Source organism: Cetorhinus maximus, chromosome 3 (genome assembly GCF_964194155.1).
Source record: "Cetorhinus maximus chromosome 3, sCetMax3.hap1.1, whole genome shotgun sequence".
Lineage (NCBI taxonomy): Eukaryota > Metazoa > Chordata > Chondrichthyes > Lamniformes > Cetorhinidae > Cetorhinus > Cetorhinus maximus.
This window is the reverse complement of record NC_135881.1, coordinates 121,851,285-121,870,674: the sequence shown is the minus strand read 5'-3', so window position 1 is coordinate 121,870,674 and position 19,390 is coordinate 121,851,285. Positions and strand designations below refer to the sequence as shown.

Here is a 19,390-nt window from a genome sequence, read left to right as displayed (position 1 = left end):
CACCACCAGTTCCATCCCTTGCCCTGACAACCATCTTGAGGCTGAACCAGTATGTTTGCAACTTTGGTGTCTTGTTTGATACCAAGATGAGTTTTCAATCACATATCTGCGCCATCAAAAAGATCGCCTATTTCCACCTCCATAAGATCGCCCGACTCCGCCCATGCCTTAGCTCATCTGCTGCTGGGACTCTCATTCGTGCCTCTTCAATCTCCAGGTTTGATTATTCTAACATACTTTTGGTCAGCCTCCCACATTCTACCCTCCATAAGCTTGAAGTCATCCAAAACTCTGTTGTCAATGTCCTAATTGCACCAAATCCTGTTCATCTGTCACCCTTGTTCTCACTGGCCTGGCTCTCAGCTAAGCAACGCCTGATTTAAAATTCTCATCCTTGGTTTCAAATTCTTTCATGGCTTCACCCCTCATTATCATCTTAGGACTGGTGTAGATTGTTCAAAGGTGTCACTAAGCAAATGGGGATATACAACCAGCCCGACAACTTGTGAATGTGGAACTGAGCCACAGACTATGCAACATCTCCTGCAATGCCTATCGCTAGAGGAACCCTGCACTGTTGTAGATCTTGCCGAATTCAACAACAAGGCGCAAAAACATATCCAGTTCTGGGTGGGCCATGTATAGACTGTCCGTGGTCACGATAAGAAGATCATTGCAATCTCCTGCAGCTCCACAATCCTCCAAGATATTTGCGCTCCTCCAATTCTGGCCTGCTGAGCTTCCCCAATTTTAATAACTCCACCATTGGTGGCTGTGCATTCAATTGCCAAAGTCCTAAGCTCTGGAATTCCCCGTCTAAACCTCCCTGCCTTTCTACCTCACTTTCCTCCTTTAAGAGACTCCTTAAAATCTACCTCTTTGACCAAGCTTGTGGTCATTTTCCCTAATATCTGTTTGTGTCTTGATGTTAAATTTTGCTTCATAGTGCCTCTGTGAAGCACCTTGGGACAGATTATTATAATAAAGATACTACATAAATACAAGTTATTGTTGTTATACACAATGCTTATGTATACCTGTTTTTTGTTATAATCTTTCAGTGCTGTTTCATAGCCTTCCTCAAGCCTTTCAAATGCAATTCCTACATCTGTAGTCCAATATATTTGTGAGCTGGTCAGCGCCACCTGAGCCGGATAGTCAAAAATCCATTGGTCTCTTGGCTTTTCCTCATAAGCTGCTACAGCCTCTGTAATCTGATTGCGGACGGTTTCCTGCATAGTTTCCTCCAATCGATTTAGCCAAGTTTCAACCTTAAAAAAGGCAGAGGAGGGACCATTTTTATATAAACATCTGAGCAAGCATTAAATCATCTTTAGTCATAATGGTGAAAAAGTGGTACCGTAGTTTTTATGCTAAAAGCTCGCTGGAAATTAATTTACACTGCTGCATTATTCACACCATCAGGTATGTAAATCATAAAACACCAATGAATTTGTGCTTTAAGATTTAATTCATAGGTTAATTTTGATGAAATATTTTTATCACTAGCCATTTTTTGTAATCACCAAATGAATGAATACCTTGGGGTTGAAAACACTCAGCTACAGCACAAATTGGGTACAGGAGACATGACCGAGGTGACAGTTCTGATAGGGACACTGAGGTTATGCTCAGATTCCTGACTTGTAATTTGCTCAGGAATCTGGGACAGGGGCAAAATCCATCGATTGCAAACTTGGCCCTTGATGTCAGAGGGGGAGGCTCAAGGGGAATAAATTCCCATGTTTGGAATTTCCTCAGCCTCAAGCTCTGTGTTGCTAAATGACCTGGATCCCAGGATAAACCAGTAAACATGTCTGTTCAGTGCCCGGAGTTGGGTCCAGGCTTACAAATGAGGCCAATTGGGTAGTCCTTTAAAAATTAGTCTGACCAGGTTCACCAGGTGCAGAATGCATGCCCAACCAGTGCTGCTTTGACAACGTCTGCTCTCTAGAGAACACCCACTTGGCATCCAAATTAAGTGGACCTGTCCTGACCTTGGATACTCTGACAGGGTCAGGTGTTGAACGTTATCAGCACCTGTGCTGCCACGCTTCTGTTGGCAGAATCAGTCCGAGGATTTCTGGCCCTGAATGGTTCAGACAATAAACTTTCTACAACTTGATAATCAAGTAAAACTGGTGGAGTGGTGCAATAAGGGAACCTGCTGCAAATTTTTGTGTACATGCTTCTGATTGTAGAGGTATTGCTCTCGAGTAGATGCAAGCACTTGCTAAAATTAAGGAAATAAATTATTAGAAGAGCAACCGGTAGCTATTTTTATGCACATTTAACCAATTTCAGCATACCATCGATGGAGGACTGGAACAGGGCTGGAGCATATTCTCCTTACTAAGGACGTTAAGGACCATGGGGACACAATGAAATGGTTCAAGGAAATAAACACATTCATACTCAACCTCTGTAAACCTTCTTCCTCATTTTTACCTTTAAAAAAGTACAATTAATGAATCATATCTCTCTGTATCAACAATTTTACTTCTGCATCCACCATTGAAAAACTTGGGTGGGTTTGGAGCTCATGCCCGTAAAGAAATCTGGCTCACTGGGCAGCATCTTTTTCATGGGCTTTAGGATCTTAACACAGTGACCAAACGGGAGCCCACACCCGCGCTTGCCGGCAGCAAGATAGACAGCCTTCTAATTAGCCGCCTTCACATCCGCCACCCTTAAGCTGGTCTGCCAAGGCTGAGGGCCAATGAGAGCCAGCAGCTCTGGAGGCTCAGTAGTCCCACTAACAGAGGCGGCACTGCTGAAGCATGTCAGAGTTCAGGAGGGTGCCTCAATATTGAAATACTGTTGCTGGCCAACCCAGAAATGCTGTATTGAGGACTCCCAAAGCCGGTGGGGAAAACCCCTCAGCAGGATTGAACACAGCCATGAATGTGGCCTTTCATCCAAACAGCCCCTCATTGGGGCATGACGCCTTTGGCTCAGAAGCCCCATTGGCGTGGCACCGAGAGCTCCGCATGCAGCCAATTTGGCAGGGGTGGGGGGATTGCTCCGCTGGTGGGAAATTTCCTGTAACGCTTCAAAATCATCCTTCATTGGGACCCTACCCAGCCTAATTGGCTGCCCGCCCTCACCATCTCCAATCCCATTTCCAGGGGGGCTGAGTTAATCTAACCCATTTTCACTCCATTAATTTAAACATGAAGAAAATTGAACAGATTTCTTTACAGACGTGAGTCTGACCTACCTGAATTTTCCAAAATGTTCTGGAACAAGGTGATCCAGTAAGCCTGCACCTAGACCCAGGAAAATCTCCCCTCATGGGTCAATTTTTGCCATTGTAAATTCCTATGCCTACATTTAGTGATAAAATAATTATCAACTTAATTTTTTTAAATCAGTGCCACTCATTCAGCTGCTGTCATGTAATATTTTTCTTCAGCTTTGTTATATTTCTGCTTAGTAGCTGTTCTTCAAATAATTTTGAGAAACAAGAGTACAAATTCAAAACTCATAATTGTGCAAAAATTTAGTGTTTTTAATAAATGTGACAACTCCAATGTATGGCTTAGTGAGAAAGAGAAAATATGACAATCAACTCATTTCAGATCTTTTGTACCTTTTATTTTATATTCTATAAACGTCAGAAAATGTATTAGTCTGACAGAGGGAATCAGCAAAAAAGGTGACAAAGAGTGGGGTGTGAAGAGATGTGAAAGGGAGAAAGAGAGATCGAGAGACAGGCTGACAGTTCTTTGTTAATGATAATGTTCAATTTTCACCAAAAAAAATCAGAAATTATTCATATGGTACTTTTTTCCTATTTAATAGAATGTTAACCTGTCTACTTTGAAAATGTTAATACCACCATCCAGCAACCCCCCAAAAAATAGCAGAACTAAGGACTGTCTTGGGGTATAGGGGGAGTTTTAACTTCGGCTCCAAAACAGGCATGAAGTTGGCTGAGCAGTCACACTGCGCACCCAAAATTGGTATCGCTTTTAGACCTCACTTGACTGCAGTCAGCGAGGAGGGGACCTCATCACTTATGGCAGGGCAGGAAATCTTTGAGCTCCTGTGCTAGTCGTGACTTTGGTTCGGGCAACATTTTTGTAAGTTGTGCAAAAAGTGAGCATGGAGCTGAGAGAAAATAGCACGTTCAACAAACTTGGGCAGCGAAAGGAGGTTTGAAACAGGATGATAGTTAGCAAGGACATAGGGACCAAGGGTGGATTTTTTGGGGAGTGTAGTGATGATGATGGTTTTTAAATTATATTTATTTGCTCATCATCTGTGGGTGATGATGTCAGGTAGCATTTATTGCACATCTCTAGTTAGCATGTAAACTCCATTATGACTTCATGGTAGGTAAGGATTTTCACTTGTTACATGTCACAATTAGTCTTTTCTCCAAAATAACTGTTGAAGAAGAGAGATTAATATGAATTACAAGAGTAAATTTTGGATAAATAATGCATAGGTTTGATCCAGTTTGTGTGAGTGGGTATATATAAGCATAGTGGAACAAATTATGTACCACCTTATAGCTGCAGTTAGAAAAGCAGGTGAATACTTTAAAATTTCCAATTTTGGGTGTGCATAAAGAGTTTGGCAATCATTATCAGCTGACATTCTGATTGTTTTTTTGTAGCCTGTTGCAATACATCTGTTATATTCTCCTGAGCTTACTTTTGTGTTTCAATTCCAGCAGGCAAATGGATTTGGGTTAAGAATACCATTTGTGAAGCTTGTCAGGCAGACATATATTCTTGGATATCTACATGTATTGGTATAAGATAATTGACAGTATTTCTCATTGTTTATTTTTAAAATTGGACACCCTTTTCTAAACACTTTCACAAGTGCAGAGTTTCTAGCATTGTATTTACAGATCCACTCCCTGTTGTAACATTTGTTTTTTTCAAGGTGTGTCCTTCAGAATTGTACGGTACATTTCACCTTTCTTTAATACCATCTATTGTCACATGATGCTGGTCTTTCTATAGCTTGGTCCCTCCATTCTACAGCTGGATATAATCATTGTGTGTTCTCTGTATCTCTAATGTACCTATCAAGAGTTTTATAATTGACCATGCAGCTTCATTGCAGATGTGTTCTGAGTTGCGGCAACATCAACTGCAAATGCAATTGATCGCCAAGAAAGGGCACTGATAAATGTTAGTCCTCTTGCAAATTATTTTTAAAAAATCTAAAAATCCAGGACTGGGTATCTTGTGGGGCAATTTGCTAGTGCTGTTGGGGGGGCTTTAAACTAACTCGGCAGGGGTGTGAGAACCAGGTGAGAATATCAAGAGAGTAATACCAAGGTGTGCCAAATACTGGGATAGATAGATAGCATTACAACAGAGAATAGTAAGTTAATAGCTGGAGTCAGAGTAAGGGAGAAAGTAATGAAGTCTAAATCAGATTAATGTTGCATCTATGTTTTTTTTAATCATTCACGGGATGTGGCCTTTGCTGGCTGGGATGTCACTGAATGGCTGCAGGGCAGCCTGAAGGGGGAGGGTGATAAAGCAGAGGTCATGGTACATGTTGGTACCATTGACATAGGTAGAAAGAGGGATGAGGTCTTGCATCAAGAATTCAGGGAGTTAGGCAGTAGACTAAAAAGCAAGCCCTCTTGGGTTCTAATCTCTGGATTACTCCCAGTTCCACGTGCTAGCGAGCTCAGAAATTAAGAGTTGGTGCAGGAGGGAGGGTTTTAAATTCCTGGATCACTGGGACCGTTTCTGGGGAAGGTGGGACCTGTACAAGCGGGACGGTCTACATCTGAACCAGAGCAGGACTAACATCGTTGGGGGCGGGCTTGCTAGTGCTGTTGGGAGGACTTTAAACTAATTCGGCAGGGGGACGGGACACAGAATGTTAGCAGAATAGGGACACATCATAATACAGTAAAACAATCAAGTCAGAGGGAGTACAGCTGCATTAAGTTTCAAGGGAGTAAGGCAAGGCTAGATGGCCTCTACTTTAATGCCAGGAATATTACAGGTAAAATGGATGAGTTAAGGGTGAGGATTGACACGTGGAATTGTGATATAGCAGCCATCACTGAGATGTGGTTAAGGGAGGGGCAGGATTGGCAGCTCAACATTCCAGGATATAGAATCTTCAAGCGAGACAGGGGAGGGGGTAAAAGAGGATGAGGCATTGCATTATTAGTTAAGGAGTCAGTTACTGCAGTAAGGAGAGATGATATCTTGGGAGGGGAAATCGAATGAAGCTTTGTGGGTAGAGCTGAGGAATAAAAAAGGGGCAGCCACATTGTTAGGTGTTTATTATAGACCCCCAGATAGTCAGTGGGAAATTGAGGAGCAAGTATGTGCACAATTTGTGGAGGTGTGGAAAACAATAACAATAGGGTAACTATATTAGGTGATTTCAACTTTCCCAACATTAATTGGGATAGACAGAGTGTTAAGGGCTTGGATGGAGTGGATTTCTTGAAATGTGTACAGGAGAACTTTTTAGGTCAATATGTAGAGGGTCCAACAAGGGACGGCGCAGTGCTGGACCTAATTCTGGGGAATGAAGCCGGATAGGTGGCTGAGGTGGTGGTGGGCGAGCATTTTAGTGATAGCAGACACAACATGGTACAGTCTAAGTTTGTTACAGACAAAGAAATAGACAAGTTGCAAAAAATTTTTTTGGATTGGGGGAGAGTGGATTTTAGTAAAATAAGGCAGGATCTGGCCAAGGTAGACTGGGAACAGCTACTTGTAGGGAAATCTACAGAGGAGCAGTGGGGGGCATTCAAAAAGGAAATGGGGAGGGTACAGGCTCAACATGTTCCCTCTAGGGTGATAGGAAGGAATAACAAGCCCAGAGAACCATGGATGACCAGAGATATTCAGGTTACGATGAGAACGAAAAGAGAGGCTTTTAGCAGGTACAAGGGAAGCAATTCAGCAGAGGCATTAGTGGAGTACAGAAAGCGCAGGTTGGAGATTAATAAAGCAATTAGGAGAGTAAAGAGGGGATATGGGAAAGCTCTGGCTGATAAAAGGAAAAATCCCAAGATATTCTATAAGTATATCAATGGGAAGAGGATAACAAGGGAAAGAGTAGGGCCCATAAGAGACCAAGGGGGCAATCTATGGGTGGAGCCAGAGGACATCGCTAGAGCGTTGAATGAGTACTTCACATCCATCTTCACCCAAGAGAATGAGGATGAAGGTATCAAACTCGGGGAAAGAGAGCGCGAGGTTCTTGAGCAAATTGATATAGGGAGTGGCAAGGTATTGGAGGTGTTGGCAGGCTTAAAAGTGGACAAATCTCCAGGTCAGAATGATTTGTGTCCCAGACTGCTGAGGGAGGCAAGGGAGGAGATTGCAGGGGCTCTGACCCAAATTTTTAATTCCTCTCTGGCCACAGGGGAGGTGCCAGAGGACTGGAGAACAGCTAATGTGGTTCCACTATTTAAGAAGGGTTGTAGAGATAAGCCAGGGAACTACAGGCCAGTGAGTCTCACATCAGTGATAGGGAAACTATTGGAGAAAATTCTGAAGGAGAGAATCTATCTCCACTTGGAGAGGCAAGGTTTGATCAGGGATAGTCAGCATGGCTTTCTCAGAGGGAGGTCATGCCTAACAAATTTGATTGAATTTTTTGAGGAGGTGACCAGGCGTGTAGATGAGGGTAGTGTAGTTGACGTAGTTTAAATGGATTTCAGCAAAGACTTTGACAAGGTCCCACATGGGAGACTTATAAAGAAGGCAAATGCACAAGGGATACAGGGTAATTTGATAATGTGGATTCAAAATTGGCTTAGTTGTAGGAGACAGAGGGTGATGACAGAAGGATGCTTTAGTGACTGGAAGCCAATGTCCAATGGCGTACCACAGGGATCTGTGCTCGGTCCCCTATTATTTGTCATTTATATAAACGACATTGATGACTATGTGGGGGGTAGGATTAGTAAGTGTGCGGATGACACAAAGATTGGCCGGGTGGTTAACAGTGAGGTTGAGTGTCTTGGGATACAGGAAGATATAGACGGGATGGTCAAATGGGCAGATAAGTGGCAGATGGAATTTAACCCTGAAAAGTGTGAGCTGATACACTTTGGAAGGAGTAATTTGACAAGGAAGTATTCAATGAACAGCATGACACTAGGATGTTCTGAAGAACAAAGGGACCTTGGCGTGTGTGTCCATAGATCTCTGAAGGCGGAGAGGCATGTTAGTGGGGTGGTGAAAAAGGCATATGGGACACTTGCCTTTATCAATCGAGGCATAGATTACAAAAGTAGGGAGGTCATGTTGGAGTTGTATAGAACCTTGGTGAGGCCACAGCTGGAGTACTGTGTGCAGTTCTGGTCGCCACATTATAGGAAGGATGTGATTGCACTGGAGGGGGTGCAGAGGAGATTCACCAGGATGTTGCCTGGGATGAAACATTTAAGTTATGAAGAGAGGTTGGATAGACTTGGGTTGTTTTCGTTGGAGCAGAGAAGACTGAGGTGTGACCTGATTGAGGTGTACAAGATGATGAGGGGCATGGACAGGGTGGATAGGGAGCAGCTGTTCCCCTTAGTTGAAGGGTCAGTCACGAGGGAACATAAGTTCAAGGTGAGGGTCAGGAGGTTTAGGGGGGATGTGATGAAAAACTTTTTTACCCAGAGGGTGGTGACGGTCTGGAATGCCCTGCCTGGGAGGGTGGTGGAGGCAGGTTGCCTCACATCCTTTAAAAAGTACCTGGATGAGCACTTGGCATGTCATACCATTCAAGGCTTCAAGGCAAGGAGGGCCAAGTGCTAGTAAATGAGATTAGGTAGGTAGGTCAGATGTTTCTCAAGTGTCGGTGCAGACTCGATGGGCCGAAGGGCCTCTTCTGCACTGTGTGATTCTGTGATTTGTTGCCCATCCATAGTTTCCCATGAGAAACGGTGAGCTGCCTTCTTGAACCGCAGTAGCCCATGTGGTGGAGGTACACCCACAGTGCTGTTAGGGAGAGAGTTCCAGGATTTTGTCCCAACGACAGTGAAGGGACAGTGATATATTTCCAAGTCAGAATGGTGAGTGACTTGGAAGGGAACTTCCAGGTGGTGGTGTTCCCATCTATCTGCTGCCCTTCTCCTACTAGATGGTACTGGTCGTGGGTTTGGAAGGTGCTGTCTAAGCAGCCTTGGTGAATTCCTGCAGTGTATCTTGTAGATAGTACATACTGCTGCTACTGTGCGTCGGTCGTGGAGGGAGTGAATGTTTGTGGATGGGACGTCAATCAAGTGGGCTGCTTTGTCCTGGACAGTGTCCAGCTTCTTGAGTGTTGTTGGAGCTGCACTCATCCAGGCAAGTGGAGAGCATTCCAATAGCGAGGGGAACAGACAGGCGTTTCTGCGGCCACAAAAGAGACTCCAGGAAGTTATGTTGCCTCCCTGGTGCCAGGGTCAAGGATGTCTCAGAGAGGCTGAAGAGCATTCTGAAGGGGTTAACAGCCAGTGGTCGTGGTACATATTGGTACCAATGACATTGGTAACAAAAGGGATGAGGTCCTATAAGTTGAACATAGGGAGTTAGGACATAAATTAAAAAGTAAGGCCTCAAAGGCAGTAATCTCAGGATTACTACCAGTGCCACAGCAAGCGAGAGTAGAAATAATAGGAAATATCAGATGAATGTGTGACTGAAGAAATGGTGTAGAGGGGAGGGATTCAGATCCCTGGGACATTGGGGCCGGTTCTGGGGAATGTAGGACCAGTACAAAGAGGATGGGTTGCATCTGGGCAGGACTGGGACCAATGTCCTCAGGAGGATGCTTGCTAGTGCAGTCGGGGAGGGTTTAAACTAGAATGGCAGGGGGGGTGGGAACCTGAGCAGGGCGACAGAGGAGGAGGAAACAAGGATAGAAACAAAAGACAGAAAAGTAAGAAGCAAAAGTGGAAGGCAGAAAACACAAGGGCAAAACACAAATGGGGTCATAGCGCAAAATAAAGCTAAGATGACTAACAAGGTTAAAAAAAACAAGTCTAAGAACATTGTATGTTAGTGCACGGAGCATTCCCAATAAGGTAGATGAACTAACACGACAAATAGGTATAGTTATGATATAGTTGCAATTACGAGACATGGCTGCAGGGTGACCAAGGAAGGGAGCTGAACATCCAGGGGTATTCAATATTTAGGAAGGGCAGACAAATAGGGAAAGGGGGTGGGGTAGCATTGTTAGTAAAGGAGGAAATCAATGCAATAGTGAGGAGGGATATTGGCTCAGAAAATCATGATGTGGAAGCTGTGTGGGTGGAGATAAGAAACACCAAAGGGCATAAAACATTGGTGGGGGTTGTCTATAGGCCCCCAAACAGTAACGGAGATGTCAGGGAAGACAAACAGGAAATTAGAGATGGATGCAACAAGGGTACAACTGTAATCATGGGTGACTTTAATCTACATATAGATTGGAAAAACCAAATTAGCAATAATACTGTGGAGGGGGATTTCCTGAAATGTGTACGTGATGGTTTTTTAGACCAATACGTTGAGGAACCAACTAGAGAACAGGCCATCCTACACCAGGTATTGTGCAATGAGAAAGGATTAATTAACAATCTTGTTGTCCTTGGGGAAGAGCAACCATAAAATGATAGAATTGTTCATTAGGGTGGAGAATGAAGAAGTTGAATCCGAAACTAGGGTCCTGAATCTAAATAAAGGAAACTAGGCGCGAGTTGGCAATGATGGATTGGGAAACCTTACTGAAAGGGTTGACGGTGGATAGGCAATGGCTAATATTTAAGGAACGTATGCATGAATTACAACAATTATTCATTCCTAAAAACAAAAAGCTAAAAGCTACTGCGGATGCTGGAAATCCAAAACAAAATAAAAACAGAATTACCTGGAAAAACTCAGCAAGTCTGGCAGCATCGGCGGAGAAGAAATCAGTCAACGTTTCGAGCCCTCATGGCCCTTCAGCAGAACTGAAGCATAGTTTCAACAAGGGAGAAATATAAATTGGTTTAAGGTGGGTGGGGGGGAAGAGACACATTGAGGGTGTGGTGTGAGCAGATAATCAAAAGATGTCAGAGACAAAAGGGTCAAAGAGGTGTTGAAGGTGGTGGTCTTTGTCTGAGCACTTTTCTCAGACAAAGACCACCACCTTCAACACCTCTTTGACCCTTTTGTCTCTGACATCTTTTGATTATCTGCTCACACCACACCCTCAATGTGTCTCTTCCCCCCCACCCACCTTAAACCAATTTATATTTCTCCCTTGCTGAAACTATGCTTCAGTTCTGCTGAAGGGCCATGAGGGCTCGAAACGTTGACTGATTTCTTCTCCGCCGATGCTGCCAGACTTGCTGAGTTTTTCCAATTATTCATTCCTGTCTGGCGCAAAAAACATGAAAGGTGGCTCAACCATGGCTTAGAAAATAAATTAGGGATAGTATTAGATCCAAAGAGGAGACATATAAAATTGCCAGAAAAAGCAGCAAGTCTGAGGATTGGGAGCAGTTTAGTATTCAGCAAAAGTGGACAAAAAGATTGATCAAGAAAGGAAAAACGGAGTATGAGAGTAAACCTGCAGGGAACCATAAAAGCTGACTGTAAAAGCTTCTATAAATATGTGAGGAGAAAAAGATTAGCAAAGGCAAATGTAGGTTCATAACAGTCAGAAATTGGGGGAAATTATAATGGGGAACACAGAAATGGCAAAAGAATTCAACACATATTTTGGTTCTGTCTTTATAAAAGAGGACACAAATAATTTTCCAGAAATGTTAGGGAACCAGGGGTCTAGTGAGAAGGAGGAATTGAAGAAAATCAGTATTAGTAAAAAAAAATGATGCTAGAGAAATTAACAAAGTTAAAGGCTGAAAAATCCCCAGGGCCTGATAATCTACATCCCAAAGTACTAAAGGAAGTGGCCCTGGAAATATTGGATGCATTGGTGGTCATCTTCCAAAATTCTATAGACTCTGGAGCAGTTCCTACAGATCGGAGAGTGGCAAATGTCACCCCACTATTTAAAAGAGGAGGCAGAGAATTACAGACCAGTAAGCCAGTAGTGGGGAAAATGCTAGAATCTATTATAAAAGACATGGTAACAGAACACTTGGAATGCATTAATAGGATTAGACAAAGTCAGCATGGTTTTATAAAACGGAAATCATGTTTAACTAATCTACTGGGGCTTTTTGAGGATGTAACTAGTAGAATAGATAAGGGAGAACGAGTAGATGTGGTGCATTTGGATTCCAAGAAGACTTTTGATAAGGTCCCACATCAGAGGCCAGTGGGGAAAATTAAAGCACACGGGATTGGGGATAATATAATGGCATGGATTGAGAATTGGTTGACAGACCAAAAACAGAGAGTGGGAATAAATGGGTCTTTTTCCAGGTGGCAGGCTGTGACTAGAGGTGTACTGCAGGGATCAATGATTGGGCCTCAGCTATTCATGATATATATAAATGACTTGGATGAGGAAGCCAAATGCAATATTTCCAAGTTTGCTGACGACACAAAACTGGGCAGGGTTGTGAGGAGGATGAAAGGAGGCGTCAGGGCGATTTAGACAAGTTTTGTGAGTGGAGAAACACATGGCAGATGCAAAATAACGTGGATAAATGTGAAGTTATACGCTTTGCTGTGAAAAACAGAAAGGCAGAGTATTATTTAAGTGGTGATATATTGGGAAATGTGGATGTACAAAGTGATCTGGATGTCCTTGTACGCCAGTTAATGAAAGTAAATAGGCAGATGCATTAAGCAATTAGGAAGGCAGATGGTATGTTGGCCTTCATTGCAAGAGGATTTGAGTTCAGGAGTATGGATGTCTTACTGCAGTTATACAAGGCCTTGGAGAGACCACACCTGAAGCATTGCATGCAGTTTTTGTATCCCTACCTAAGAAAGGATATACTTGCCATAGAGGGAGTGCAGCAAAGGTTCACTAAGTTGATACCGGGGATGGCAGGACTGTCGTATGAGAAGAGATTGGTTTCACTGGGCCTGTATTCACTAGAGTTTAGAAGAACGAGAGGGGATCTGATTGAAATGTATAAAATTCTAACAGGGCTAGACAGACTGGATGCAGAGAGGATGTTTCCCCTGGCTGGGAAGTCTAGAACCAGGGGCCACAGTCTCAGGATACAGGGCAGGCCATTTAAGACTGAGATGAGGAAAGATTTCTTCACTCAGAGGGTGGTCAACCTGTAGAATTCTCTCCCACAGAAGGCTGTGGAAGCCGGGTCACTGAGTATATTCAAGAAAGAAATTGATAAATCTTTGGATATTAGGGGCATCAAGGGGTATGGAGAGAAAGTGGGAATTTGACATTGAGGTATAGGATCAGCCATGATCATTTTGAATGGCGGAGCAGGCTCGAAGGGCCAAATGGCCTACTCCTGCTCTTAGTTTCTATGTTTCGATCACATTGCTGACTTGAGCATTGTAGATGGTGGACAGGCTTTGGGAAATCAGGAGGTGAATTACTCATCGCAGGATTCCTAGCCTCTGACCTGCTCTTGTAGCCACAGTATCTATATGACTAGTCCAGTTCTGTTTCTGGTCAATGGTCACCCCCAGGATGTTGATAGTGGGGGATTCAGTGATGGTAAATGCCATTGAATGTCATGGGGCGATGGTTAGATTCTCTCTTGTTGGAGATGGTCATTGCCTGGCACTTGTGTGGTGCGAATGTTACTTGCCACTTGTCAGCCCAAGCCTGGATCTTGTCCTGGTCTTGCTGGATTTGGACATGGACTGCATCATGTGAATGCACGGAGTATAATAAATAAGACTGGGCACAGACTGCCAGGCAGAATTATGATGTTGTGGCAATAGCAGATGACTGGCTCAAGGAAGGGCAGGACTGGGTGTTAAATATTCCTGGGTACAAGGTGTTCAGGAAAGGTAGGGCAGGAAGAAAAGGAAGAGGGGTGGCTGTATTGGTTAAGGAGAGCACTGCAGTGCTGGAGAAAGAGGTTGTCCCAGAGGGTTTAAATACAGAATCAATTTGGCTGGAGTTTAGGAACAAAAAGGGTGCAATTATGCTGCTCGGTGTAGTCTATAGGAAAGGATGTAGAAGAACAAATCTGCATGGAAATTACAGAGAGGTGCAAACATTATAGAGTTGTTATAATGGGGGACTTTAATTACCCAAATGTAGACTGGGATGGGATAATGGTAGTGTAAAGGGCAACGAGGTGCAAGAGTTCCTAGAGTATGTCCAGGAGAATTTTTTACAGCAGTATGTGTCCAGTCCAACAAGAAAGGAGGCACTGCTAGACCTGATTTTTGGAAATGAGGTGGGCCAAGTAGATAAAGTGTCAGCGGGGGAACATTTAGGAGACAGTGATCGTTGTATCATATGGTTTAGGATGACTGTAGAAAAGGACAACGGGCAATCCAGAGTAAGAATAATTAACTGGGGAAGAGCTGACTTCAACAGGGCCAAAATGGAGCTGGGCCAGACAGTCTGGAACCAAAGGTTGGCGGGAAAAACTGTAGCTGAAAATTGGGCTACCTTCAAAGAAGAAATGGTTCAGGCACAGTCAAGGTATATTCCCTCAAAAAGCAAAGGGAGGGCAAATAAATCCTAAGCCCCCTGGACGAAAAAGGAGATAGAAATTAAGAAAAAGAAGAAAAAGTGTGTTTATGACAGGTGTCGGGTAGGAAATACAACTGAGAACCAAGCTGAATACAGAAAGTTCAGAGGAGAGGTGAAGAAGCAAATAAGAGACACAAAGAGGGGTCATAAGAAAAGACTGGCAGCCAACATAAAGGGGAATCCTAAAGTCTTCTCTAGGCACATAAATAGTAAAAGGGTGGTAAAAGGAGTCGTAGGGCTGATTAGGGGCCAAAAAGGAGATTTACACATGGAGGCAGGGGGCATGGCTGAGGAGTTAAATGAACACTTTGCATCTGTCTTTATCAAAGGAACAGATGCTACCCAAGCCATGGTGACAGAGGAGGAAACTCTGTGACTGAAAGGGTTCAAAATTGATAAGGAGGTGGTATTGGATAAACTGTCGGTATTTAAAGGTGACAAGGCACCGGGACCAGATGAGATACATGCAAGGGTATTGAAGGAAGTGAGAGTGGAAACTGCAGAGGCACTGACCATGATCTTTCAGCCTTGCCTAGACTCAGGGGTGGTGCCAGAGGACTGGAGAATTGCAAACATTATGCCCTTGTTCAAAAAAGGTCGTAAGGATAAACCCAGCAATTACGGACCAGTGAGTTTAACTTCGGTGGTGGGGAAGCTTCTGGAAACAATTATTCGAGATGGAATTAATAGTCACATCGAAAAATGGGAGCTGATTAGGAAGAGCCACAATGGATTTCTTAAGGGAAAATTGCGCTTAACTAACTTGCTGGAGTTCTTTGAAGAGGTAACAGAGAGAGTTAATGAGGGTAATGCTGTTTATGTGGTGTACATGGACTTCCAAAAGGCATCTGATATAGTGCCACACAACACACTTGCGAGAAAAGTTACAGTTCATGGAATAAAAGGGATAGTAGCAATGTGGATACAAAATTGGCTGAGTAATAGGACGCAGCGAGTAATGGTTAATAGATATTTTTCCGGCTGGGGGAAGGTTTGTAGTGGAGTTCCCCAGGAGTCGGTTTTGGGACCCTTGTTTTTCCTGATGCATATTAATGATCTGGGTCTTGGTGTGCAGGGGTCAATTTCAATGTTTGCGGATGATACAAAACTGGGAAGCATTGTAAACTGTGAGGAGGACAGTGAAGAACTTCAAAAGGACATAGATAAGTTGGCGGAGTGGGCAGTTAGGTGGTAGATGAAGTTCAATGCAGAGAAGTGTGAGGTGATTCCTTTTGGTAGGAAGAACAGGAGAGACTGTATAAAACAAGGCGTATGACTCTAAAGCGTGTGCAGGAGCAGAGGGTCCTGGTGTATATGTGCATAAGTCATAGAAGATGGCAGGACATGTAGAGAGAGCAGTTAATAAAACATACAGTATCCTAGGCTTTATCAATAGGGGCACAGTACAAGGATAAGGAGGTTATGCTGAACTTGTATAGGACAATATTTAGACCTTAGCTGGAGTATTGTGTACAGTTCTGGGCGCCACACTATAGGAAGGGTGTGAATGCATTGGAGAGAGCGCAGGAGAGGTTTACGAGAATGGTTCCAGGAATGAGAAACTTCAGTTACGAAGATAAATTGGAGAAGTTGGGGCTATTCTTCTTGGAGAGGAGAGGGCTAAGAGGAGATTTGATAGAAGTGTTCAAAATCATGAGGGGGTTGGACAGATAGGGAGAAACTGTTCATAAAAGGATTGAGAACGAGAGGGCACAGATTTGAAGTGGTTTGCAAAAGAAGCGAATGTGATGTGAGAAAAAAAATTTCACACAGCGAATGGTTTGATTCTGGAATGTACTGCCTGGAATTGTGGTGGAGACAGGCTCAATCGAGGCATTCAAGAGGGCTTTAGATGAGTACTTCATTGAAACAATGTGGATTACAGGGAAAAGGCAGGAGAATTGCACTGAATCATAATGCTCATTCAGAGAGGCGGTGCAGATACGAAGGGCTGAATGGCCTACTTCTGCACCGCAACAATTCCGTGATTTTGAATTCACATTTAATACATAGATTATCTGGTCATTATCACATTGCTGTTTGTGGGACCCCGAGGTGCACAAATTGGCAGCCTTGTTCCCTGCATTACAACAATGGCTATACATCAAAAATACTCATTTGTCTTTAAGAGCTTTGGGACATCCTGAGGTTGTGAACTGCAAGTCTTTTATCAGTCTTACCTGCCCAGTGCATTTACACTTTGCTTGAAATGGCACATATTCCTTCTCTCTACTGTACATTCCTATCGCAGTCTTATTTATTGCCTTTTCTCCATCTTCTCCAAATTTAAGGTCAGCCATGTTATCAAAGAGTTTAGCAAGGTGGCGAGTAACCTAAAATACAATATTTTCACAATTAGGCTGTGGCTGAGAGATTAAAAGGACAACCTCAGGATACCAAGTGTAGTTCATTCTGTCAGCAACTTTATGGCAAAATCTTAACTGAAACAATATATTTTTTTGCTGGTATGATGTTACACAAAAAGCAGTGACTTTGCTATCCTAACCTACATTGTGGAAACCTCTTAAAAGCAAATTTGTTCATCGTGCACTCCCAGCACAGAATCTAAGTCACAGATAGGTCTACAACTGTGCAGCACCAATTCTCTAACCAACACAAAATGGCCTGGATTTTTGTTCCCCTGCCATCGAATTTGAAGGTGGGGAGGCACCTAAAATCCAGCAGGTGACTTTCCCACCACTAACCACCCACCTCCCAAGATAAATTGGAGAAGTTGGGACTATTCTTCTTGGAGAGGAGAGGGCTAACAGGAGAATCGATAGAGGTGTCCAAAATCATGAGGGGCCCCCAATTCAGACCCCCCAACCAGTGTGAAATTTTACTGGGGGCGGGGGCGGCCCGACCACTCTTGGGCCTATTGAGACCCTTACACAGCCAATTAATGGCTATTTAAGGACCACAGCCGTCCCTGCTGGTATTTCATCTGCAGTGGGTGGTGGTGGCGGGGGGGGCAACACCATGTAGGACGCCTGGCAGCTTTAGCTGCATGGGCTGACGTCAGGCAAGGAGGAGGGGAACCTTCTTTGTGGATCCCCTGGGCCCATCACAGGTACCCTCCTTTAACCCTCCCCCAGCTCCTAGAACTCAGCCCCTGAACCTTCTAACCCCACTTGCAGAAAGCCCAGCCCAATCTGGTTGGCTGGCAGCTAAGATGGGGCTGAAATTTTGCCTTAAGGTGATTAACACTGCTCCCATCTTTAAATTGCTGCAGGGCAGCAGTAGGGATCGTGGGCGGGCTCGCTCCCCACCCCGCAGCTTTTTAGCCATGATGCGGGGGCAGGACAGCATGGCAAAACTCAGCACACAAGGTGAGGGGGCTGTGGATTCACTGAATTACTGTTTCGTATGATCAAGCCTTCAAGAACTGTAAATCTGATTACAATAATAAAATAATGAAAATCAAAAGTCTGAGCAAAATAAGTTGCTACCATTTGTTGCAATCATAAACGAAAAAAGCCAAAAACATAAATTTACTTCAATAACAAACTAATTATTGTGCTAAATTTCACTGTTGTAGTCTACGCCTTCAACAGTGGAACTGTCCAAAACAATTAAAAGCACAATAGCCACCTTGTGCACTTGCAGTTTTTAGACAATTAAATTGTCATGACACAACAGAAATTCACAGACAGTGCTTGTTTAGTAAAAAAAAGATGGTTGTTTTGAAAGTGCTCACACCATTCAAATAGCTGCAACTAACTAGTGTTTACAGAGAACACCTATATATAGAATAGGATTTGTATGCTAATTTAAATGTTTAAACCTTGTCTTTGTAATACAAAGTAGTAACTACACACAACATAATGCTGTCCGTGAAAAAGATACCATGGAAATTAAACAAAAGTTATTTGCCTCTGAAAACACATTTGGTCAAGGCAGACTGGACTATAGACTGGTTCTCAGTTTGATTCCTGGCAGAATCGTCCCAGATTTGCACTAAGTGTGGTGGCGGGCGAGTAAAACGACATTTTACCCGCCGGCCATGCTGGCGGGTTCTCATACAGTATTGTCCCAAACCTGCTGCATTACTTATACATTCGGGGGAAACATGCCGTTTCCATGGCGGGCGGGCTCTTATTCACCCGCCACGTCGTCACCTCGCCGCTTCATCACGCCAGGCACCATATTTAAAGTATAGCCGCGCACAGTGCTCCCAGCCCAGGACTGCAGCAAAGAGAACATGGCCCCGAAAGACGACTACAGCCTTTGAGTGCCTTTTGGGAGGTCATGGAGGCCCGCTGTAATGTCCTTTACCCCCGCTCTGGCCACAGGAGGGGCAGCTACATTACCACTCCAGCTTGGTAGGCAATAGCAGCGGTGGTCAGTGCCAATGTTGTACAGAAGAGGTTGGCCATCCAATGCAGATAGAGAATGAATGATCCCATCCGTGCACCAGGATATGGCAAACAACTCATCATTCTAAACTCACACACTCAAGCACATCACACATTCACTGGCATCTCACTCACTGCCAGCTCAAGGAACATCACCACCCATTCTCACACACTCCCTCACATGTCCATTTGGCCTCATCTCCTCTGGTGACTGCCTCCTCAGCTCTCATTATTTTGAGGCCACTTGCACAGGTCAACATGTGACCCCACAAATACCCTGGGATACCCTCCTTCCCCAGTACAGCTCTCGTCCTGCAGCCTCTTTCCTTGCCTGAGGCCACTTCTCCCCCTTCCCCAAGCAAGCTCTACTACCGCAGCCATTGAAAAGCCACCCACATATGGCTGATCTGGTAGGTAGAGACCTACCCATGAGTCCCCCTAAAAGTGATGTGGTGTTGTCTGTGAAGCCTGGTGCTGATGACTGCGAG

At 43.9% G+C, this 19,390-nt stretch overlaps 1 protein-coding gene across 1 annotated transcript in view; it reads right to left on the bottom strand.

Moving 5' to 3' along the window:
• The window catches only part of LOC144678871 (dynein axonemal heavy chain 11-like), a 552,140-nt gene that overhangs the window by 356,177 nt on the left and 176,573 nt on the right, over positions 1-19,390 (bottom strand). Inside the window, exons 29-30 of the mRNA XM_078538870.1 lie at positions 16,728-16,880; positions 1,038-1,271 (exon numbers count right to left, since the gene is read on the bottom strand). Of these exons, the coding sequence (XP_078394996.1) occupies positions 1,038-1,271; positions 16,728-16,880 (387 nt within the window). The remainder of the gene's footprint in view (positions 1-1,037; positions 1,272-16,727; positions 16,881-19,390) is intronic.